Below are 21,641 nucleotides of genomic sequence, written 5' to 3'. Positions count from 1 at the left end.
CCTTCCTCCAGGAAATACAATAAATCACCATAAGTGACATTTTACATTAGTTTATAATAACTAACGTAAAATAACAAAAAAATAAACGTCAAGTGTTTTAGGCAATCAGCCGCAGGGTTCCATAAAGGTAATGAAAATGGTAGGGCAGAATTTGAAATATTGTGATGTTTCACACTTTGCAAAACTCATTTTGCATTTTAAAAAAATAGTACCAATTACACTTACCATGCATTGTACATTATTATTATCTGAATGTCTCTTATCTCTTTCAGTCTCAATATAATTTGGGTGGAATGTTTGGATCAAATTGGCAGTTTGAAGGGTAATTAACCTGTCAACTTCTATGTGCATATGTCAAGCGGTGTGCATATTTCTTTTTCACTCGGTTGTATTGGATAAGTCCAGCAACACAATGTCTAATTCACAGGGAATATTTCATAAAAAGATGTAAATTGACCAAATTAACCATTTTACATGACAGTATAACTCGATTAAAAGCGATATTTGCAATGTGTTGATTTATGCATGTTTGTTTTCAAGCATAAACGTGCCTTTTTCTCACATTAAGACAAACATTTTCCTAAAAAGCATACGTTATGTTAGGGCCAGTGCTGTAAGTGTGCACCTGCTCAGGCTCAAATGACAGAGTGATGTGGCAATAAACACATCCAAATGCCTGTCTTCTCGGTGCTGAATCAGGTTCTCATATGGGTGATTCGACCTAGAGGAGGCCCACAACAGATAACATTTGCCAATGATGGTATCCATAACCAGGACTTGAATCCAGGTCACGATATTGGTAAGAAAGCACACAAACAACTACACCACTGCTCCTCTCACGCACATACACACAATTATGCATGTGCCTTCAGAGATCATTAGGATTGTCTGGTCGGCTTACAAATGATGAACAATGGAACTGTACATTACTCGAGAAAATGTGGTGCTCAAAAAGAGCTTTGGAAGGCCCTGCTGCCCAGCAGATGTGACTGGATGATGAACGGCCAGTCGTTAGTTCTGGAATGACTCTGCTGTGTCAATGTCCTGCTCCTGCACAATTGTGGCACAGAGTGAAGAAAATACATCTGAATTAGATTGTCAAGAATCATCTGATTCAAACTTTCACATTTCACCCCAGCATATGCCCAATGTGTACCCATACTTTTTTTACCCATGCAAATCCCAGCTTACATTTAAGTCAACGTTCTCCAATCATATATAGAATTAATAACTGTAGACATTAGGACACCATTGAAGATGGTGAAGTCGGTCATAAAAATTGCTGATGAGGATAAGATAATTTACGGAGATGACTATTATGAGAGCAGAGGTTGGAGGTGCTCGGAAAGATGGCAATCATGACATTCTCGATCGTTAAAGTGCCACTGTACCTGGTTCAGTTTTTTAAACTCAACAAGCTGAAAAAAGACATGCTGCAGAACATGGCGGGCATCTTGTGCCTCTCTTGGCAGCTTGCTTGTCACACCCAAGATGTCACCGCACTTCCGAACATAGTACTCCAGATCGTCATCTGTGCCTGTTGCATAGATCACACAGTAAAGCACTTATGGCACATCACTGTTTTAGTTATGCAGACGCAGTCGTTAAGTTTCTGGTATAGTGTTTATTTATTTTACATTTAATCACATCTATTTCCTACCTTAAAAAAAACAAGTTTTAAACCATACGAGACTACACATGGACGTTTACTAGATTTTATACAGGAATGAATAGCCATTATTTGGGCATTTTAAAGAAGCCTTGGGAAGAAAGTCTCTGCCATACAGGGCAAAGAAAAATTAACTTTTTGGTGCAAGTTCATTCCAGTGTCTTGAGAAATACACAATTTAAAAGGTTCAACATATGGCCTTCACAGTGATTACGTGAGATGCAGCGCTTACATTTATTGGTGAGCTGTGCTAGACGGACTTTCTCTGATGAAAATGCTTCATCCAGGTCAAAAAGTTCCAGTGGAGGGGGCCCCAGTTCCCGAAAATTAGGTGGAAATACCTGCATACAAATTGAATTAAACATCCTTTATGTTATAAGGTGAGAATTATTTTCAAACCAATTACATCCTTTGTAAAGGAGACAAAATTGGGATGTTACATTTGACTGCCAAGGCCTTCAGTAAAAAAAAATTGTCTTTAACAAAGATTTTTTAAGAGTGAAGAAATGTAGTAATGACCGAGAAGTAACAGTAACTTGTAAATTTCATGCAAACTGACTCGGTGAAATGCACACTTACCACTAGGCTACTGAGCAAACCTGAAAGGCTACGTCGGTGTAGTATGTCCACTCTCACATCCTGCTTTGATGCGATCTCAGATTAGTTCCAACTTTCTCAAGCTAAACATTTCTAAAACTGAAGTAATCATTGGCAAAATGTCCATACAAAATAAAGACTCCAATTCAAGGCTACACATCATAAACTGCATTACACTGGTGGTGATTTTGGGGCCATCATCAATCCCAAACTCAAGTTATCTCTCAACTTTCCAGGACCTCCTCTTACCTTCAACGGAAAAACCATCTGCATTTTACCACTTCCTTGCCTACCTATATCACCTGTTGACTTTACTGCAACTCTTATCTATGGCTCACCTCTAAACTCCAGATAAGCCAAATACCATTGCAATATTACTCAACCACAACGATAAACAAGACCACATCATCCCAATACTCCAATACATCTGTTGTGTAGTGCAGAACAACTCGGAGACAGAACTCCTAGTAAGGGCTTGCGCCAGTTTATCAACACAAGGGGTAACAATCCACACCAGATGTAGGTGTCCCTACACTCGGTCCTTCACACGGCCCTCAGGCTCTATCTGTTGGCTATCTCTTGGGCTCTCTCACTCCTACTCGTAGAACCCGGACGGGGGATCAGCCAACACTGTCCGGTCACGAGCAGGAAAGACCTCCTTTCAGACGCTCTCCATCCCGGGCTCCCACAACGACCCCACTCACGTCACGGGGTCCCCCTTAAGTACCCCCTTACAATACCCGTGACATGACCTCATCCCACTACCCCCTGACGTCATCACCCTACGCCTCAACACATCCACTAACTCACAATCTAGTCTCTCATCAACTACAAAATACACTCACCATATTCAAGATCCTCTACGGACTCGGTCCATCTATCTCCCCCTTCTTATAGAACTCCTTCACGTGCTCTCCTCTCATGTAACCACTCATGTAACCAAGGTTTTCTAAACGTTGCTCCTTCTTCTCTGCTGCCCCTGTAGTTTGGTACTGCCACAGGCCAACTGCCTGTCCCAAGTTCAGGCTAAAGACCTTCTCCTGTTTATGGCTGACTTCCCTTAAAAAGCATATTCATCCTTTTCCCTTATGACGGGCATCCCATTGTTCTATGCGCCATCTTCAGATGCGACCGCATTAATTACAATACAAATGTATTTATGTATTTCCTACAAAAAACATTGATCACACTATCATGCACTTAACAGGCAGTGATTAGCACTGATGAAAGCCAAAATTTTTACTCTTTGCATGGACTTGTACTTACAGCTGGCTGGAGGGGTGGCAGTGGGGTTTCGAACTGCGGCTGAATGAGTTGAAGTGATTCATGTTTAATGTTTAGCTGCTCATAAGCTCTGGAAAAAACAAAATACATTGGGAATAATGGAGGCCATATGGTAACACACACTTTATACTGGTATCAAATATGTTAAAAAGTAAACATAATACAAAGCAAGCTGCAAAACTAAATTTGATTTTAATATTTGGTGTCGTCACCAGTAGTTACTACAAAAGTCATAACACTAGAGAACCCTTGTTTTATTTCTGGCAGCTTCTGTAGAATCAATGCAGTGATGATAGCTGTTCTGGCATTGGAAAAGCATTAGATCTTTGACGCACCCACTCATCTGAACCCTGCTTCAGTTTTGAAGCTGGAATATGTGAAGACATTCTGCATTTAAATACAATGTGAATCTGTATGCTGCGTGACTTTCAAACAAAAGAAGGTAAATGTCACTGACTCAATAACTTTGGGCAGCGAGGTCATGTCAAGGGAGAAGGTGTTGATGTCAAAGAGGGTGGTAAAATCGCGTGGAATCTCATCGCTCTCCTGCAGGCAGACACGCAGATTCTCAGCCAACTTTCCCGTATCGGGCAGCATGTTGTAGTCCGAGATCTGCAAAGAGAAGAACAGACAATTCCATTCCCGAAAGGGAATCTTCACTTTGCAAAGGGAAAGTTCCATCTCGTGGCTAGGCTAGATATTGCAGCAAAGTATACCTTTAACAAGAGTTTGGAAGTAAGACTTTATAGTACTGACCCAAGGTGAACCTATTTTGAAATGCTCGATGTTATAGTAATGCATTACTCTAGTACAGGTGCCTACAGTGGTTATATTATATGGGAAAATAATGTAATTGGTGAGTATGGTAGCTTACCACTTGTAAAAATAATACACTAATTATATTTAACTGCAAGATGGGCTCATGTCATCAGGAATAATTTAAATCCATCCATATTTGTCTCATTCCTCGATCAAAAATGGCTTCATTGGAACCTCATTTGCCAGTAATATATATGATAATAGTTTTTTTACCCTTCTATCTGGCAACAACACTGACACCTTTTTTACAAGGAGTCATGTTTGCATAGACCACAATACCTGCAGCCATAATGCAAACAAAAAACATAACTCTGATAATATATCCGTCATCTGGTCCAACCCATGTGAGACTAGGCTCTAAGGAAAGCTGTCTCGGGTGTGGACCAATCAACTTCAAGGACAGTGCATATATTATCAGTTATGTTTTTTTTTGCATTATGGCCGCAGGTATTGTGGTCTATGCAAACATGACTCCTTGTAAAAAAGGTGTCAGTTTTGTTGCCAGATAGAAGGGTAAAAAACCAATTATCAAAACATGGCATCCTCATAACTGAGCTAAATGAAGGAATTTGTTAAAACAAAGAATGGCGAAGCATTCGATGCAGTGCTGAGCACCCGTGAACCTCTGTTATACCGACTTAAAACTTTCGTGACTGCAGGAATTCATATTCTTGGTTCTCTCGGTAAAGTCACATAAATAGAAAACAAAAAATATACACAGACAGACACAATTTCAACCGAGACGACGGTTTTAAACTCAGCAATCATTGGAAAGATGTCATCAACCACTTTGGGTCATGACTTGATTTGTGTTTTCTTGTCAACCTCTACTGTCAGCAGTGTGGTTGTGTGTAGCGAGGTGCAATGCCACCCCCCCATCTCTACCCCCCCTATCTCTGCCTCTCTCTCCCCGTCTCTGCCCCCTTCCTCCACCCACCATTGTCTGCTCCTACGTTAACGCTGGCTGACTGGCTGCTCCGCCCATGCTGTTTGCGCTGCACAAGCTCTCCTCCGCCCAACTCCCCCTTTGTGTTGCTCCTACATTAGCGCGCTGCTTGCGCCGTTCGTGTTGCTTGCGCAGCTCTTTCCCTCGCCCAATCACTTTGGAACCGTTATAAGCAGCTACATTTGGAGGCATGCCCCCTCTTTTCTCTCCGCCTGATGAAGACTGCTTGTGTTGCGATCGAAACTTCGTGGGTTTTTTCCTTTTATTATTTGAAATGTATTTATTTTAATTAAAAAATTGTATTTTATTTTCATTCTTATTGTGGGTTTTTTGCTTTTATTATTTTCAATTTATTATTTTCATTTGTATTATATTTTTATTATTAAAAAAAGAAATTTTATATATTTTTTTAATTTACGTGACTTTACCAAAATAACCAAGAATACTCTGTGAAACTCACACAAAGATCCCCAATATAGCCTTAACATACTGTAACAGCAAGTGCTGTTAGGGAGCACCTATGAAGTCTGGCATGGCAAACAAGGGGTTGGTGGTCAGCACCATGCCCAGCCACCTGTCTCCCAAGTGGCAATGTTTACACACCGCACCAGGTACTCAATTGCTGTTATGTCAACCTACGGGAGGCCCAGAACCGGTTGAGATAATCGTCACTGGTGATGGCCATGAGCGTGAATGGAACCCGCGTTGCCGGGTTCGTAGCGCAGTGTGCTAACCACTACACGACCACTACACGACCGCTCCCCAAAACTAACACACACACAGTGGCACATACCCGAAGATCATATTGGACACAAAATTAACCATAGCAGAATTGTTTTTATATTATATTCATTCAAACCAATACACGAGGGTAGGGAATGCAGCTTGGACTTCAAAGGGCTGTCAAGGCAAGCTTCCTCTCCCTCAGAAACAAACAGAAATTCCAAGACCACCAGAGGAGAACACAGCCGATAATGCTGCACCCCGTAGTAAGGAGGAAGGGTGGCTTGGTAATGTGGCAATGTGTGTGTGTGTTAGAATTACAAAAGTTCAGGAGCAACGAGCACCCCAACAAATGTTATACTAAATGAACATACACACCATCACATTATAAGTGCCACCATACCAGAGCTCTTAACCGAAGTTGGTCTGAGTTACTGCAGTCAAAACTGGTCTGCAAAACCTAGCCTCATTGCAGGCCTCGTTGTAAAGTCTATAATGCTTAATGAAAGCCTTTGGGTGAGCCAAAGTGGATGCCCTACAAATCTTAGGAATCGAAACTGAGGCTGCCAATGCCTAGGATGTGGAGACCACCCTTGTGGAATGAACCATGAAGGACATGGGAATCTGCCAAATTTATAAGAGGTGGGCAGGCACAGCAGGCTGCTCACTGCTCCTCTGGAGTCTGCCCGAATTTAAGAGACAGGCTTTGACATTCCATGCACCCATGGGGATTATGGTCAGCCTGCAAGGCACAAGCCACACCGCTCATGAGGATCAGCAGCCCTGTGTGGCCAGCAGAAAATCTAACATAGATTGCCTTTCCTGCCTTTTTAAATTTCCACCATCATCAAGTGATTCTGAAATTACATCTACAGCCACCAATAACTACTACATTTGCCTACAAAGAGGGCCCTGCAGTGTGAAAAAAATAACGGCTTCATCCCCGTACCGAAAAACTGTAGAGAAAATAGATAAAATACCAATAAAGTCAATATGCTTGAAGGAGCAGAGTAAAAATGTGTTCTACTCACTCACAATAGCGGGAAAAAAAGCTGAGCAGGTAGCAATGCGACATGGCTATCGCGAGAAGGTGACATCGCAGTGCACTCCCATGGTCGTAGGAAATGTGTTTGTATTGGTCTTTGTGAACTGCGCTCCCCCCACCAGTGTACTGGTTGGAAAAAAAACGTTTCTTAATCAATGTTTTTCTCCGCCAACATTTATATCATGTCCATTTCACTGCCACGATCTAAGCAACTAGTGCAACGTAGCGGTTTCTGTGTTAGTGGAGTATAATGTCAATACCTCTGGGTCCTCCGCATCAATTTGATTGAGTTGAACATCTTTCGTTGTGAGCCACTGCATCAAAACATCCTGTTAAAGGGTTTAAGTATTGAAAGAAACAGCAAAAATCATGAACACGTTATTTGATTTGCATGATCTATGCAGTAATATATTTAGAAGTCCTATGAATAGTGATTATGCACTGTTGATGGTTATAAACTTGTACTGGATCAGTCAAATGGATTCATAGGCATAATGGTATTGTTATAGTCAAATCACTATTCTGCAAAAACTAACATTTGCAAGACCTCACTTGCAAAACAGACAATGCACCTTTTCTGCTTAAAGACGTGTACTTATTCTATTATTTCCCTTTGGCCCAACAAAGGTTGCAAGTGACAGTACTGTAAGTAGGCATATAACTATTTACCCCCCACAGCCTCGCCTCAGTAATTTGATGAAATTGTATGTTTCAAGGTAACAATTTAAGAATCAAATATTTTTCGTCTTATTTTTTACCATCTTATCTACATATTTTCACATGTATACAGGTTGGTTAACTTTATACACCTAACCGTAAAGTCAAATTATTCTTATTTCATTGCATAAATCGTAAATAATTCTCACACACATGGTTTCATACATATATCACAAGTGTAATGGCTTGGGTCATGCAGCAGGTGGCAGCATTGTAATCTGAAAGAGATTTGTCTTGTGAGCAATGCCATTCAATAAAATCCTGCCTCTGAGCGTTATCATCCATTATTATTGAACCCAAACACCTGCCAGGGGAGAGTGTTTACCAGAATCTTGTTGTTCTCCTCCTTGTCCAGGTACTGATCACTGAACATGTGACATGAGCCCAGTACAGCAAGCTTCCCTCCACTTTGCTGTTTGAAGAAAAACAAATTATGCAGGTTCAGTTTTTGTAATTATTTAAATGTCGATGCATGTCCAGTTAATATATATGTTGAAGTTAAGTTACAGCTTCGCAATTTTAATAAAATTATCGCTGGGACATTCATTAATATGATCAAACACTGCATTTATCAGGTATAGCAAATACGCTCATGAGACACCTATAGCTACTTCTACCATCTATTTCAATGTTATCAAAAATATATATAATATGTAATGGATGAGATAAACCAATCACGCTTGTGTTGCGCCCGAAACGTCGTGATTTATTTTATTTTCTACCCACGTGACTTTACCGAAAGAACCAAAGAGTATGGATTCCTGCAGTCACGAAAGCTTCAAATCAACAAAAGTGCTGGCTGGAAAACCATAATGTTCCAGCATGCACCGTTTTTCTGTTATTATGGGTTTCTCTCATATGCAGGTATTATTATTTGATATTAGCCAAGCTCATCTGCTCAATAGTGTAGAAGTGGGGACTCCACAAATATGGTTGCAAAGGCAGACTTTGCAGTCGTGAGCATTGGTGACTATATTGAACTGTGCCGTTGAGTCCTAATAAGAACAAAACTGGTCTAATGTTGTCTATCTGTGTCACTGCTGCCTGTCAGTTGGTCACGTTCGTTAAAATTGATTTTGATGGAGACATAAGACAAGAGGACCACAATGCACTTGTTCAGAAAATGCTGATAGTTTTTCCATAAGCACAAGAGACTATGTGCTTTTTACACGCTTTTTTGTATTGTTTGAAACTGGCAATGTTCTTAATGCGGTAACTTTGAAATAGTCTTTGATTAAAGCTAGATTTATGTGAAGCTATGAACTACACTTGCAGTTCTATGTTTTGAGTAGCAAGAGTCAGTGCAGAAAACCCTTAGCAGTATTGTTTCTATGCTTCTATGTCTATGCTCCCCACTATCAACATGCACTGAAGTATGGGCAGATATACATCACAACCTGTACGGTGTGGGGAGGCTCTCATCCAGCAGTGAATTGACAAATGGCTGAACATGTACTAACTACACTACAATGTATCCTCCCATTGGTCCTGCTCTGGACTCTTGCTCACCTTGTTGTGATGGAAGGCAAGCACAGGCCGATTAAGTGGGAAGCACACACTGCCCGTAGACAGCACTGCCACTGCCGGCTTCATGACATTCAGGGTTGCTCCGTATGGGTACACAAATGTTAAACCCCTAGAGGTGGAAGGGGAGGTGAGTGAGTGGGTGGGTAATACAACCGCTTCAAAACATATTCGATGCAGACAGATCACAAGCAGAGGTTAGCAAAAACTGCGCTGTCATGTCCATGAACTAGGACTGTGTTTTGCCAAAATGTACTTGAGAACATGACATCATTTTAAGCACTTGAACTTCTTCTGAACTTCTTCGTGTGACACAAATGCTATGGGCTGCCCAAAAATGTATCATTAAAACAATTGTATCTTTGCATTGCAATGCAAAATATATACAGTTCAGTGTTCAATTGTGTAATTACTCTAAATTGCAATGGTATTTACATTTCATAATCTTACATGCCTATGCCAGAACACAAATATCACACTTAAAAATGCACTCTAATTACTTAATAATAACAACTTTACGTCTTCTTAAATAAAATTACGAAGGTCTCTCTGGCAAAATAATGTTGCACATGAAAGGGCTTTCAAGTGGTTTTAAAGTTAATGTCATTTGACAAGCTAACACCATCAAGTTACAAATATGACAACCTAGCCTAGGAATTGTTTCCAAAAATGGTAAAGCATCAGCCACCATATTCTTGGTTCTTTCGGTAAAGTCAACCATCTCTGCACTTTTGGCCCAAATTTACCATGGGTTAAAGCACAAAATAAGGTAAATAGAACATGGAATTTTGATTTAAAGTTTTCGTGACTGCAGGGATTCATATTCTTGGTTCTTTCGGTAAAGTCACGTAGAAGGGAAACAATAAAATAAAAAAAATATTAAACAATAAAATTCTCACGACGATTCGATTGCAACACAAGCAATTGCAACACAAGCAATCGAAACGTCGTCAGAATTTTATTGTTTTATATTTGTATTATTGTATTGTTTCCCTTCTACATGACTTTACCGAAAGAACCAAGAATAAGAACATGGAATGTCAACCTTATAATCTCATTTCAATTCACACATTGTTCCTCACTTATATACAAGTAACACAATGATTGAGGAAAGGGTAGCGCCTCACTGTGAGATATGGCTGCCGTTTTCATCATCCCCTGCTCCAGGAACCGGCTTGCCGGCTGCCCGGTTTATCTCCCTAAAACAAGCCAAGCATACAATGCAAAAACACATGATTCAGCAGTAGATCTAATTTCCCTTCAAAGTTTTAACCAAGCATAACATTTCAGGGTGCCAAATAGAGGGGGGAAATCGGCAGGGGAAAAATTTGTAACAAGGCATTTCATACGTGACATTCAACCAATGTGATAAATAATGGATACATTTGTTCTAAGGTTATATAGATGTTTTATTACTGGGCATTAATATTTCACACGGTAATAAAATGGAAATAACATGCCTTTAGGGCATTTTGCTTTGCTTGGTATAAAGATGATATTTTAATTGTTTCATAATTAATTAGTCTTAGTTATCAGTACAGTACCACAATGCTACTCCCGTGAGTACTGTTAAAGCAGAATGTTAATTTTCTTATTGTTACACCATGTCTTGTGGCACACATCTGAAATCCAGTGCTCTGGAGGCAAATATATGTGAATAACTGTGGATTTGTAAGCCTCCCAAATTAGTTGAGTTGCAGGAGGCCAAATTATGGCAGTACAGTAAATTGGTCCATGAGCCCATATATATAACCTATTGAGTATTGTCCTATATGTAGGTTTTCTCCAGGTATTCTGGTGACCTTTTACATGCATGACACTCATAAAAAGGAATTTACCAGGAGTTACTGTACAGTACTAAACTTCGATTGTCTGGCATCTTTCAGCGCAGCATGGTAATGCAACTAAAAGCAAGTTGTATGTTATAGCTTTGGGAGTGCAATTTTCTATTTTTTTCTATTTTTTTCTATTTTCTTTTCTTAACTTTTAGGGGTACTCTGCCAAATGGTAAATTTATATGCAGGTCACGGTATATACGCGAACATTATTTTGATCGCAATCTGTAGAGTCGTGAAAACATTCTGGGCACTCAATGCAAGATCCATCCTTGAAAAAAAAGCAACTCCTCTCATCAGTCAACATAAGCATGACTAAGTACTTTCTTTGTTTTCCATAAAGATATCTGTCCATTGCAATATATCTCCAACTATCAAGCAGACAAGTGCAGTAATTTACCTGTTCAGGACACCGTTTGATATGAGGGCCTCCTTGGGATGGTAGTACTTGTAGTAAACATTTCGTATCACAGCATCTGTTGGTAAAACAAAACCGTTTATATTAAAATTACATAATCTACATTGCACAATAATTTAACATGTTTAAAATACATTTTAATACGTTTTTAGCAATTATACCTCAATTGCACCATTTCAATCCAGGCAAAGAGCAAATAATATTATTTGGTGACAATGATTAGTTTTTACTTAAGTTTGTGCCCAAATTCCAAGTTTGGAAAAAGGCTTTATTAATGACAGACTTATACTTCAAGTAAATGCAAAGAGTCTTGCAATTATTACGTTAAACAGTGCAATTTTCCTGTGATGTTGTGAATAATCATGTAGTTGACATTGTTGTTCCATTTACTATAGGTCACAATAATAATTTACATTTATGAGGTGCATTTCATCCGTAGATCCCAATGCACCGTATATGGAAAGCAGAAAACGAACAGAACCAGAGTAAATGGCAAATATTTGTGGATAACTGTGGATTTGTAAGACTCCCAAATTAGTTGAGTTGCAGGAGGCCAAATTATGGCAGTACAGTAAATTGGTACATGAGCCCATATATATTATTGAGTGTTATCCTATATGTAGGTTTTCTCCAGGTATTTTGGTGGCCTTTTACATGCATGACACTCATAAAAAAGAATTCACCAGGAGTTACTGTACAGTACTAAACTGCAATTGTCTGGCATCTTTCAACGCAGCATGGTAATGCAACTAAAAGCAATTTTATTTTTATTAATTTTAATTTCATTTTTTTACCTACGTGACTTTACCGAAAAAACTAAGAGTATAACTAAAAGCAAGTTGTATGTTATAGCTTTGGGAGTGCAATTTTCTATTTTATTCTATTTTATTTTCTTAAATTTTAGGGGTACTCCCCAAATGGTAAAGGCCAATTTAGAGAGGTGAGTTTTCAAGATAGGGCTTAAATAGCCCTAAAGACTCTGTCGTATTACCAAAGGTAAAGCGTTGCATATTCTGGGAGCTGCACTGCCAAAAGGCCATTCACCCCAGGAACAGAGCCTTGATCTCGGAGTACTTAGAAGGCATTCCGAAGATCTCAGGGACATCATTGCCGAAAAAAATCGGTTAGTTCCTGCAAATTTTGTGAGGCTAACCCACCGAGAGCCTTGTAGGTCAGCAGCAGAATCGTATAAATCTACTCGATACTTGACTGGTAGCCAATGCAAAGAAAAGAGAACAGATGTAATGTCTTGCGAGGTGGTGTGCGCGCAAGCACTCTGGCAGATGAATTAATACCATTGTTCACCATAATTCCAAACTCTTCAAGCAGGAAGTTGATGTTGGTATCATGTTTGGCCTCGCCTCCTTCACCCAGCATCACCAGCACCGTGCCCCCACTGTCCAGGTACCTCTTCAGTGCTTCAATCTCAAAGGTTAAGGGATAATAAAAATGCATCATTACATATGTTTCATTATTTTAAACAAGGGCCACTGACTACTTATGGTGGGAAAGAAGTTCAACAGACATACATTGGGCAGAACTTTAGCGTGTATTTTATCCAGTCACAAATCAATGGTTGTCAATGATGGTACAAATATATTTCCACCTGCGCTTTACAACTGTCAATGTAGTCCCATCAATTTGAATTTAGCTTCTTTCACATTAGCCATGTAGGCTAAAAAAAGTGAAAGAGTACCCAACATTATACAAATAAAGATTTGATCGATGTAAATGCCTCAAATATAATTGTAAATACCTACATGGCCAAGCTAGTCGCTGCATAAATGTGTGAGAAGCAGCATACATGATACATTATAAGTATAGTCTGTTTGACTTTTTGTCCCAGCCTGCATGCTTATCCAGATGATGTGGGTTCTCATTAGCTGCAGAGGACATAAGCTTTAGTGTTTTTGAAACTGGCACACACAAACTGTATGCCTCCCCGAGCAACAAAGTATTTTTATGCGTAGTGAGAGCAGTGTGCTGTTAATAATGTAATCACCAATTAACTGGTTGCAGAGACAAACCACAAATAAATGATGTGCAATGAAATTAGGCCGAGTGCTTTCTTTTAAATTATTAGCTTTGAAAATTAAGAGTTCTGGCAGTTTAGAAAGTATAATAATAAAAGTAAATTAGGTGAAATACTGTCTTGCATCAAATGGTGTATCACTACTGTGGGAAGTCTGTCGTAAAGTAGACATAACAGCCCGTGTAATATAATTTGCAGCGGCGTGCGACTAAATGTGCGTCATAAAATTCTAAATTACTTGAAACTGAAAGAATAACTGTCCCTCTATAACCTCAATGGGATATCACCTGGTTTAATAAAGGCCAGTAGCCTAAGTCCCAAAAATTATATGAAAAAACTAGTGAAGCCCATTTATTGACTGGTCACGCAACTGTATAGGATTAACATCTTTAAACGTCATAGCGGCTGACTGCATTACATTTTTTCGTCAAAGAGGTGGGTGAAATGTGTAGTGTTGCCCATCAGTTTAGTGAAAACCAGTAAATGTATGAAAAACTGGCAAAAGCCCAACTCCCAAGGCCATCAGACTAACATTGTTCCCATTGAAACTCCAGACTACATGTCTGTAGCCAAATACCTCCCCGCATGCATTTCACTAAATTTATATCCAGTCCCTTTTGTCCATCAACTGCTGGATGAGTGTCTCCCCACATTATACAGGTGGCAGGGAACATTTGACCATACTTCAATACGTAAGTCAGTGCGGGTTTGTGAAGGCAGGGAGCATGTTTACAGTAAAACAAGATACTTTGCTGCACTACCCTATTCTGCCCACCACATAGCCCTGCAGCCCTAAGACAACCTGTTTGTGCATGTTGGTCACCTATCCAGGCACGACCCAGGCTCAATACTGCTTAGCATCTTGAGATATGACAACACAGGGAGCATTCCATGTGATTTGGTCTTGGCAACTAAGTTTATACTCTTTCTGGCACAAATAGCATTTTGACTTGAATTGAATGCAGTCCGTGCTCCAATTCTGAAATTATGCAACAACAATCTATGCACTAAAATAGGTATTGGTTATGTGCAGGTACTGGATGACACGAAAGGACAATTAGAATGAACAGTGATACTTCTGTTTAACACGTAGGCTTTCTCAAACAAAATTCATAAAAGGTTTTTGGGTTAGATCGAGTAAGTATAAATGTGTCGTAACCCTCCACCACACGACACAGCCAATTAGTAAGGGATTTTGTCACGTAAACAAAACACCAATTAGCTACTACTTCAGCCCACCCATGTGTTGGAGAGAAAATCCACAACATTTACTATTTGAGTACTTCTTTAGACAATTGTGTAATGTAGCTCTCAAAGACACCGTCTTGTTCTTTGATGTATATTTATTACGAATAAATTCCGCTGACAACTTAACGAGTAACTACGAGTGACTATATACACTTGGGTAATTATACAACTCTATCCTGAGACAACGTAACTCCAGCCCTTCAAGACTACACGGTGCCTACTCCAGGATGATGAGGACAACCCGTTCCAAGGCGACGACGATTCCCCACAACAACAGCCGCGAGGTCTGGTTCTCGCCGGCTATTATCCCTCTCACGACCCGGCCACGCCCCTATTCCAGAACTCTCGCTCACCATATCAATATCTGCCCTTATTACATTTTAAGAGCGTTGGGTCCCGTGCTTACCCTCACGTAACCCTATCAACTGTTGTCCCATCAATCATCATTAGCAACCACTTAGGTCCCACATTACCCTAACATGACCCTGTTCCGTTAATTAGTAACCATGGTTCCGGGGAGCCGTATTGTCCCTACATTACCCCGTACTGTCTTTACAATTGTATTAGTTTTGTATCAGATATTGCATAGTGTATAAATTGCATGATGTTAGTGTAGTGCAACGATGGTGACTGGATTGAGTGTCAAGCTTCCTATCCATATAAAAACATAACTCACCACAAATATATACTGAGCCACCCAACTTGATGAACGGAAATAAAGCTGTTACTGTACGTAGAGTTTTGTCAGCGTTTTTATCATTTAAATGGTGTACCTCAGCTGCTGTAAACTTCTCTCGTGGGCCTCCACTGATCCACACACGAGCTCCCAAAAGCTTCTCCTCCGACACCTCATCCTTCAAGCTGAGCCATCACAAGAGTCAAATGGACACAGAATTCATAGCATCAAATGACCATACATGCTCACACCTGTCAAGGTAATATGCTGTGCTTTGTAGGTGTTCGGACTATTCATATTTAATCATTTACATTTTTATAAGGTTTGGAGTGATTGGAAATTATTCTTCCACAAAAAATCGTATGAATGAAATTACATGATCATGAATATACACGTTTTAGACGATGCTATGCTATGGAAAATCCTTACATATATTACGAGACTACTCTAGGAAATCAAACCATTAACTCAGTATAAACTTGCCAAGTGTTGAAAGGGCAGGTGACAGCAAGGTGTTTCATGCTATTGCATAACCTTCTAATCAATGCCACCAGCTCTTGTGATGTGCATACGTATGTTACTAGGCAAGCTGCTTGCTAAATTAATGCGTGTGGTGTACACACTGGGCTCGTTAGGTGGCATCTGTTTTCAAAACATCACGTGTCAACATTTATTAGTGTTCAGTGTAATGCATACCAACAAAAAATAAAACAGACACCTTCAAAGTGACCACACAAGTTCAGGCAGGAATAAGGTAGTCAAAAACAGCTGTCCACTTCCACTAAGGGGGTCTGCAATATTTAGCCTGGTGCACAATAGCTCAGCAATTTAGAATTGGCTGGATTAGAACACGTGGCAATCTCTGCGCTTATTGTAGAAATAATTGATTGCGTTAAAGTCTGGCAATTTTCGAGAATTAAATATGCGTATGTCCGAACATCTAAATAACCTTAAGAAATACCTCTTATTTGCAATTGTGTAGGAATTACTATATTTCCATCCTGCACTGCGAAGGAATCTGATGCACACATTGGTTTATTTACAAATGTGTAAGTACTCTCACTATTTATTATAAATATTGCTGTTTCATGATTCTTTTAACTTTACCTACTAGTAAGACATGATCCATTGCCTTGTGAAGTATTTCAATGGCTTAATTGAAAGTTATATACTGTATATTGTATTAACATTTGCGTTTACAGTATGGTTTGTAATTACTACATAGATTGGTTAATTTTTTTTTACATATTTGCATATAGCATTTTGCCATTTCGTTAAATGGAAAGAGATACGTTGTTTAATTATATTTTGCTGATATACTACATCAGTTTTACATGGAAGAAAATTAACCCCTAGAGTTTGGATCTCTCAATTGACTCCATATCCACCTCAACCCCTGGCACACAAACACCATAAGTAAATATACTTGTTACATTTTTTGCTACAAAAAACACTATCAGTTTGATTATTAGCCCTTAAGCAATGGAAATACACACAAATTATGACATAATAAACCAGCATGACAAGCCGTGCTATAAGGAAGACTGTGATCAGTTCTAATGAACAAGAAGTGGGTCTGAAAAAGGAAAAGATGGGGCCTGATAAAGTAGAGGTGGGGCCTAATAAAGGGGTGGGGCCTACAGAGGACTTCAGAACTTCGCTGTTGATTTAAAGCAGGGGTGGGGAACCTTTTTCTGCGAAGGGCCATTTGGATATTTATCACATAATTCGCGGCCCATACAAAATTATCAACTTAAAAATTAGCCTGTTATATTTCGTCAAACATTTAATTAACTCACCCCTAATGTGATGGCTGGAACTGCTTCTCTTTGGTGAGGCGTGTGATGTTAGCTGGTATTGATGATGTTGCTACTCACAACTGCTTTTCTAGGTTTGCTCCTAGATGTATTGAATTTCGAGTCCCGCCTGCGGTTACCTTGGCAGGGCCAGACCAAATGATTTCGCGGGCCTTATACAGCCCGCGGGCCGGATATTCCCCACCCCTGATTTAAGGTAATAAGGCCATCGAATCCAATATGTACAGCAGGTAGCACATACCTTTAATGTCATAAATGTAGCCAAATTCCACAAATTTGCTTTCAATACATCTGACAACACTATGACTAACTGACCAAATTATAATTTAGTGACTAAAATAATCTACTTTATTCAGGTTGCCACAGGGACAGTTTTCACAATTGAAAACTAAGTGAGCCCCCATCGTGAAGTATAATTGCTTTGGCAAAATATACCTAATGTAACCGTAGTTTTAGTCGTAGTTTTTACAAGCTAGGTAACATTCAAATTTGAGATTTTGGCGATTACACTGATTCACAGTGACTGGCTCTTACATGTGATATCACAATCTTTGAGGTCAGCTTTACTGTTAGCATGGCATTCTGTAAAATTTCCACTGCACCAATGACACTGCAGGCTTAGTTGCTAGTATACTTACTACTTGACTATTCAATGAAATGCCCTTCATTTAAAGAGGTGAGATTCAATTGGGATGCAAATACTTTGTCATTTTGCCAAACAGTAATGGAGCAAATGGTTTTACAGTCATGCTGACATTTTAAAAAGGTACAGAAATCACTGCATTCTAAATAAAACCACATGAACATTATACAATGCTTTATATGTTAATTTGATGGGGATGTTTGAAAACACTGTTGTTAGACCATTTTGTCACTGAATGCACATATAGAACATGGCATGGTGCATTTTTCTATATGTGTTTACATGGGTTGTCTTTCCTTAAGTTTATTTTTATAGTCATATGAGGCACGTTTGATAAATAAATAAATGGGGGTCCCAGTCGGTAGTGACTGCTTACTGAAAATTTCCAGTGTTTACAATCTTTGAAATATATGACGTTGGTAAATACGATTGTTTGTTAGTACCTTTAAAGTTTTTTAAAAAATTTGGCATTTTTAAAATGCATAGGTGTGCTGTATTGTACAAAAACATGCAGTAGGTAGTGACTCCTTACTGAAATGTCCCAGCGTTTATTATCTTGCAACATGCGTTGGCAAATTAGATAGTTTGTTGGTACATTTTAAAATGACTGTTATATATAACAAAAAAATTATATTATAATGTACTTTTTAACATAAGGCGTTTGATGGAGTGAGTCTTTTTAGAAAATAGATTAAGTTTTTAATGGTCTGATTTTTTTAAGCATGCTTATATCCAAGTAAATTATTTGTAAATCTATTTTACAGGCAGTTTACTCCAGATCTAATCATACATCCATTGTGCAAAGTGGTTCTGTGGTCTGGCCCACTCACCAGAAAATCCACGTCACTACAAGTACTTATAACTAGTTAAAGTGTCGTGTTCATTACGTTTGTATCTTCCAGTTGGTTCGCAGTCGCTTCTGCAGCGTTTTGTAGCCCGAGTTGGCAGAGAAGAGTTCCCTTTTTGAGGCATTGAAGATAACAGTGTTGCGTTGCTCCTTGCTTTCAGTGGCCTGAATAGTGCAAACACACACAAAGACTCCATCAGCGACATTGGTATATTGCATGTGTCTGACACGCAACTGCTGTCACCAATAACACTATGTTACTGAATTCAACAGTTACTAAACTGCTTGTAAATACCAGGCTAATTCAGATTCAAGGGTGGGATGCCCTCATATATCCATTTTACTAAAAACACCTTTATTTCAATAAAGATCAAATCTTTACCATTTACAACTTTCAATTTTTTAAATAGTAAAACCCGATTTTAAAGCAACTATGGTTTCACCACCAAATATCACAAGCCATTTCTAGAACGAAAAACGCTATTGAGGTTACTTTATATAGAAATCCAATAAGCCGCACTCCAATAATTATCCACGAATCCCTGCAATTCGCAGATTATTGGCGGTTTGTGACAGCTCCCGTAATTCGCAGCACACTGCGGCAGATTAAAAACAGTTTAACACATACGCTTTCGCGACCAATATCATCCAAAATACAGGTTTTTTGGGTTAGATCGCGTATATATATATGAATGTGTCGTTAATCCCGCCACCACCCGACACAGCCAATTAGTAAGGTTTAATACGTAATAATTGTTTCCCTTCTACGTGACTTTACCGAAAGAACCAAGAATATGAATCAAAAGTTTAATACATTGTTTAAATGCATGCCTATACAGGTCACCATACATCAATGGAGATGACCTGTGTGCATACAATAACTAGTAATATGTTATTGCACACAAACGACGGGAGGTACAAGAACAATGTGCATAATAGAGGTTTTTTGGTTAGATCGTGTAAATATATAAATGTGTGGTTAAAACCCACCACCACCCGACACAACCAATTAGTAATGTTGGTCACGTAAACAGAACATGCCATTTCGTTACTAGTACAACACACCGGTGTGTTGGAGAGCAAATCCACAATATTTACAATCTGAGTACGACGTTTCGCCAGTAATTATAACTAGCACCATCAGGCGGACAGCCAGATTTGTGTAGAAATCGTCATGTTTTGTAAAAAAAAAACCTGTATTATGGACCTTAAACCGAATTGGTGACTTCACAAGACTTCTAAGTATGTACTTTACATTTTCTTGGTTGTAATAAAACATGTTACTTTTTATTATTTCCCTTCTACGTGACTTTACCGAAAGAACCAAGAATTTTAATCCCTGCAGTCACGAAAGCTTTAAATCGAAAAAATAGATGTACTTTACATTGAACTTCTTTCGCACCGTACGTAACCAGCCGTGCTAATCGGAGGCGCGGGGCAAGACCAATAAACTAAACAAACTAAACAAAAAATCAGATCATGACGCCATGACCGTAACTTTATATATTAAAATAAAAACATGTTTTAATATTTTGTATGTGCGTTGAATTTCTTTCGCACCGTACGTAGCCACCTCACGCACGAACCCCCTCAAAGCTGTGCCGGATAGCCTCTAGTGAAGACAACCGATGGGCTGAATGCACAGCATAAGAACAGAAACCTTATATTGTGTTAATAATGTGTTCTCTTTCGTGTAATAGTTAAGTGTTTATATCACAAATTGCACTCGGCCGCGTACCGTTCCGAGGCCCACTGTGCAGCTTCACCGGACTTATTCCACAAACGAAACTTCAACATAAACGTTTGCCGTGAGAACACATGTTCGGCATTGTTAGCATTAGATGTTAATGTTCGTTTATCGTTACACTTCTGCTTCTTTATGGCATTCCCCCACCTGAACGCCGCTCGGAGCCATGTTCATGTCTGACGCGCCCGCAGCCCTTGTCACAAATCCTACTACGAATAAGCATGTCAGCCAAAGCCGCGCTTGTGATTGGTCGGTGCTCGCGCAAGAGACGTTCAAAGCAGCGTGTGATTGGTTACAATCGCCACCGAGTTCCAATATTAGCCAATCGCATGCGCGGATAGTTCGGCTTCTGCTAATGTTAGCTATGAAATAGGGTATGTTCGTCGCTTAGCAACAGCGCACATAAAAAATCAAGCGGTCACCACGGTAACTCATGAATATTCATTACGGTATAGAGTTTAAGCCAATTACTGAATAAAGTATAAGCTGTAAAGCGTATATATTATGTATGTGCAATGAAGAAGGCTCATTGCCCGAAACGTCGCTTATAAAAATGTTTATGCCATTCATCATCTGCGTAACCGCTGAGCCATTGTTGGCAAAGGTCACAAATATAAATTTGCTGACCAGATTCTGCAGCAAATTAATATTCATTTAGTACCACACGCCTCGTGCGGTTGCCTTATCGTGGCTTTTCCATCCAATTTGCTGTAAAGTAGCAGGCGTCAATTCTTACTGTGCTCTGTTAGAAGGCATTCATTACATTTCATGAGCTTGTTGTCCTAATTAAACATTAATGCCATGATTTGAGACGCAAAACGCCAATCTAAAAGCACCCATCACCAACATATTAAGCCACAGTCATTCCACTGCTGTATGAAAGCACCCATGCCAGACGTATGATATATCTAAGAGTACAATACCAGAAGGCTAAATAATAATATGGTCATTTTGGCTCAAAATTATATTTCATGTTATCTGAAATAAGATTATTTGGCGAAAATGTAATGCCATTATCTGTTGGATAAGTGGGTTCAGGAGACATGTCTAGAAG

General features: G+C 39.3%; 1 protein-coding gene across 1 annotated transcript; it reads right to left on the bottom strand.

The window, feature by feature from the left end:
* Positions 1-283: 283 nt before the first annotated feature.
* Positions 284-20,802, bottom strand: IFT52 (intraflagellar transport 52). Its single transcript, XM_078600494.1, has 14 exons — positions 20,735-20,802; positions 18,881-19,005; positions 15,631-15,718; positions 12,873-13,002; positions 11,560-11,635; positions 10,452-10,523; positions 9,310-9,436; positions 8,126-8,212; positions 7,344-7,412; positions 4,008-4,162; positions 3,533-3,620; positions 1,902-2,010; positions 1,392-1,537; positions 284-1,050 (listed from the first exon to the last, which is right to left on the bottom strand). Exons 1-14 carry the CDS (start codon positions 20,759-20,761, stop codon positions 1,012-1,014), a joined length of 1,338 nt encoding a protein of 445 aa, XP_078456620.1. The 5' UTR covers positions 20,762-20,802; the 3' UTR covers positions 284-1,011.
* Between the last annotated feature and the right edge of the window lie 839 nt (positions 20,803-21,641).

Source organism: Lampetra planeri, chromosome 14 (genome assembly GCF_965212315.1).
Source record: "Lampetra planeri chromosome 14, kcLamPlan1.2.h2, whole genome shotgun sequence".
In the NCBI taxonomy this organism is placed as follows: Eukaryota; Metazoa; Chordata; class Hyperoartia; order Petromyzontiformes; family Petromyzontidae; genus Lampetra; species Lampetra planeri.
Note: the sequence above shows the minus strand (reverse complement) of the source record. Positions and strands in the feature narration are given on the sequence as shown.

Bases quoted from the DNA above. Each gene is read 5' to 3' on its own strand.
- IFT52 (XM_078600494.1), bottom strand. From the start codon at position 20,761: ATGAACATGGCTCCGAGCGGCGTTCAG. The intron at 3,621-4,007 runs GTCAGTGACATT...TGTTTTTTCCAG, and splicing joins TCGCTGCCCAAAGTTATTGA to AGCTTATGAGCAGCTAAACA. The intron at 1,051-1,391 runs GTACAGTGGCAC...ACAATTGTGCAG, and splicing joins AGTTTAAAAAACTGAACCAG to GAGCAGGACATTGACACAGC.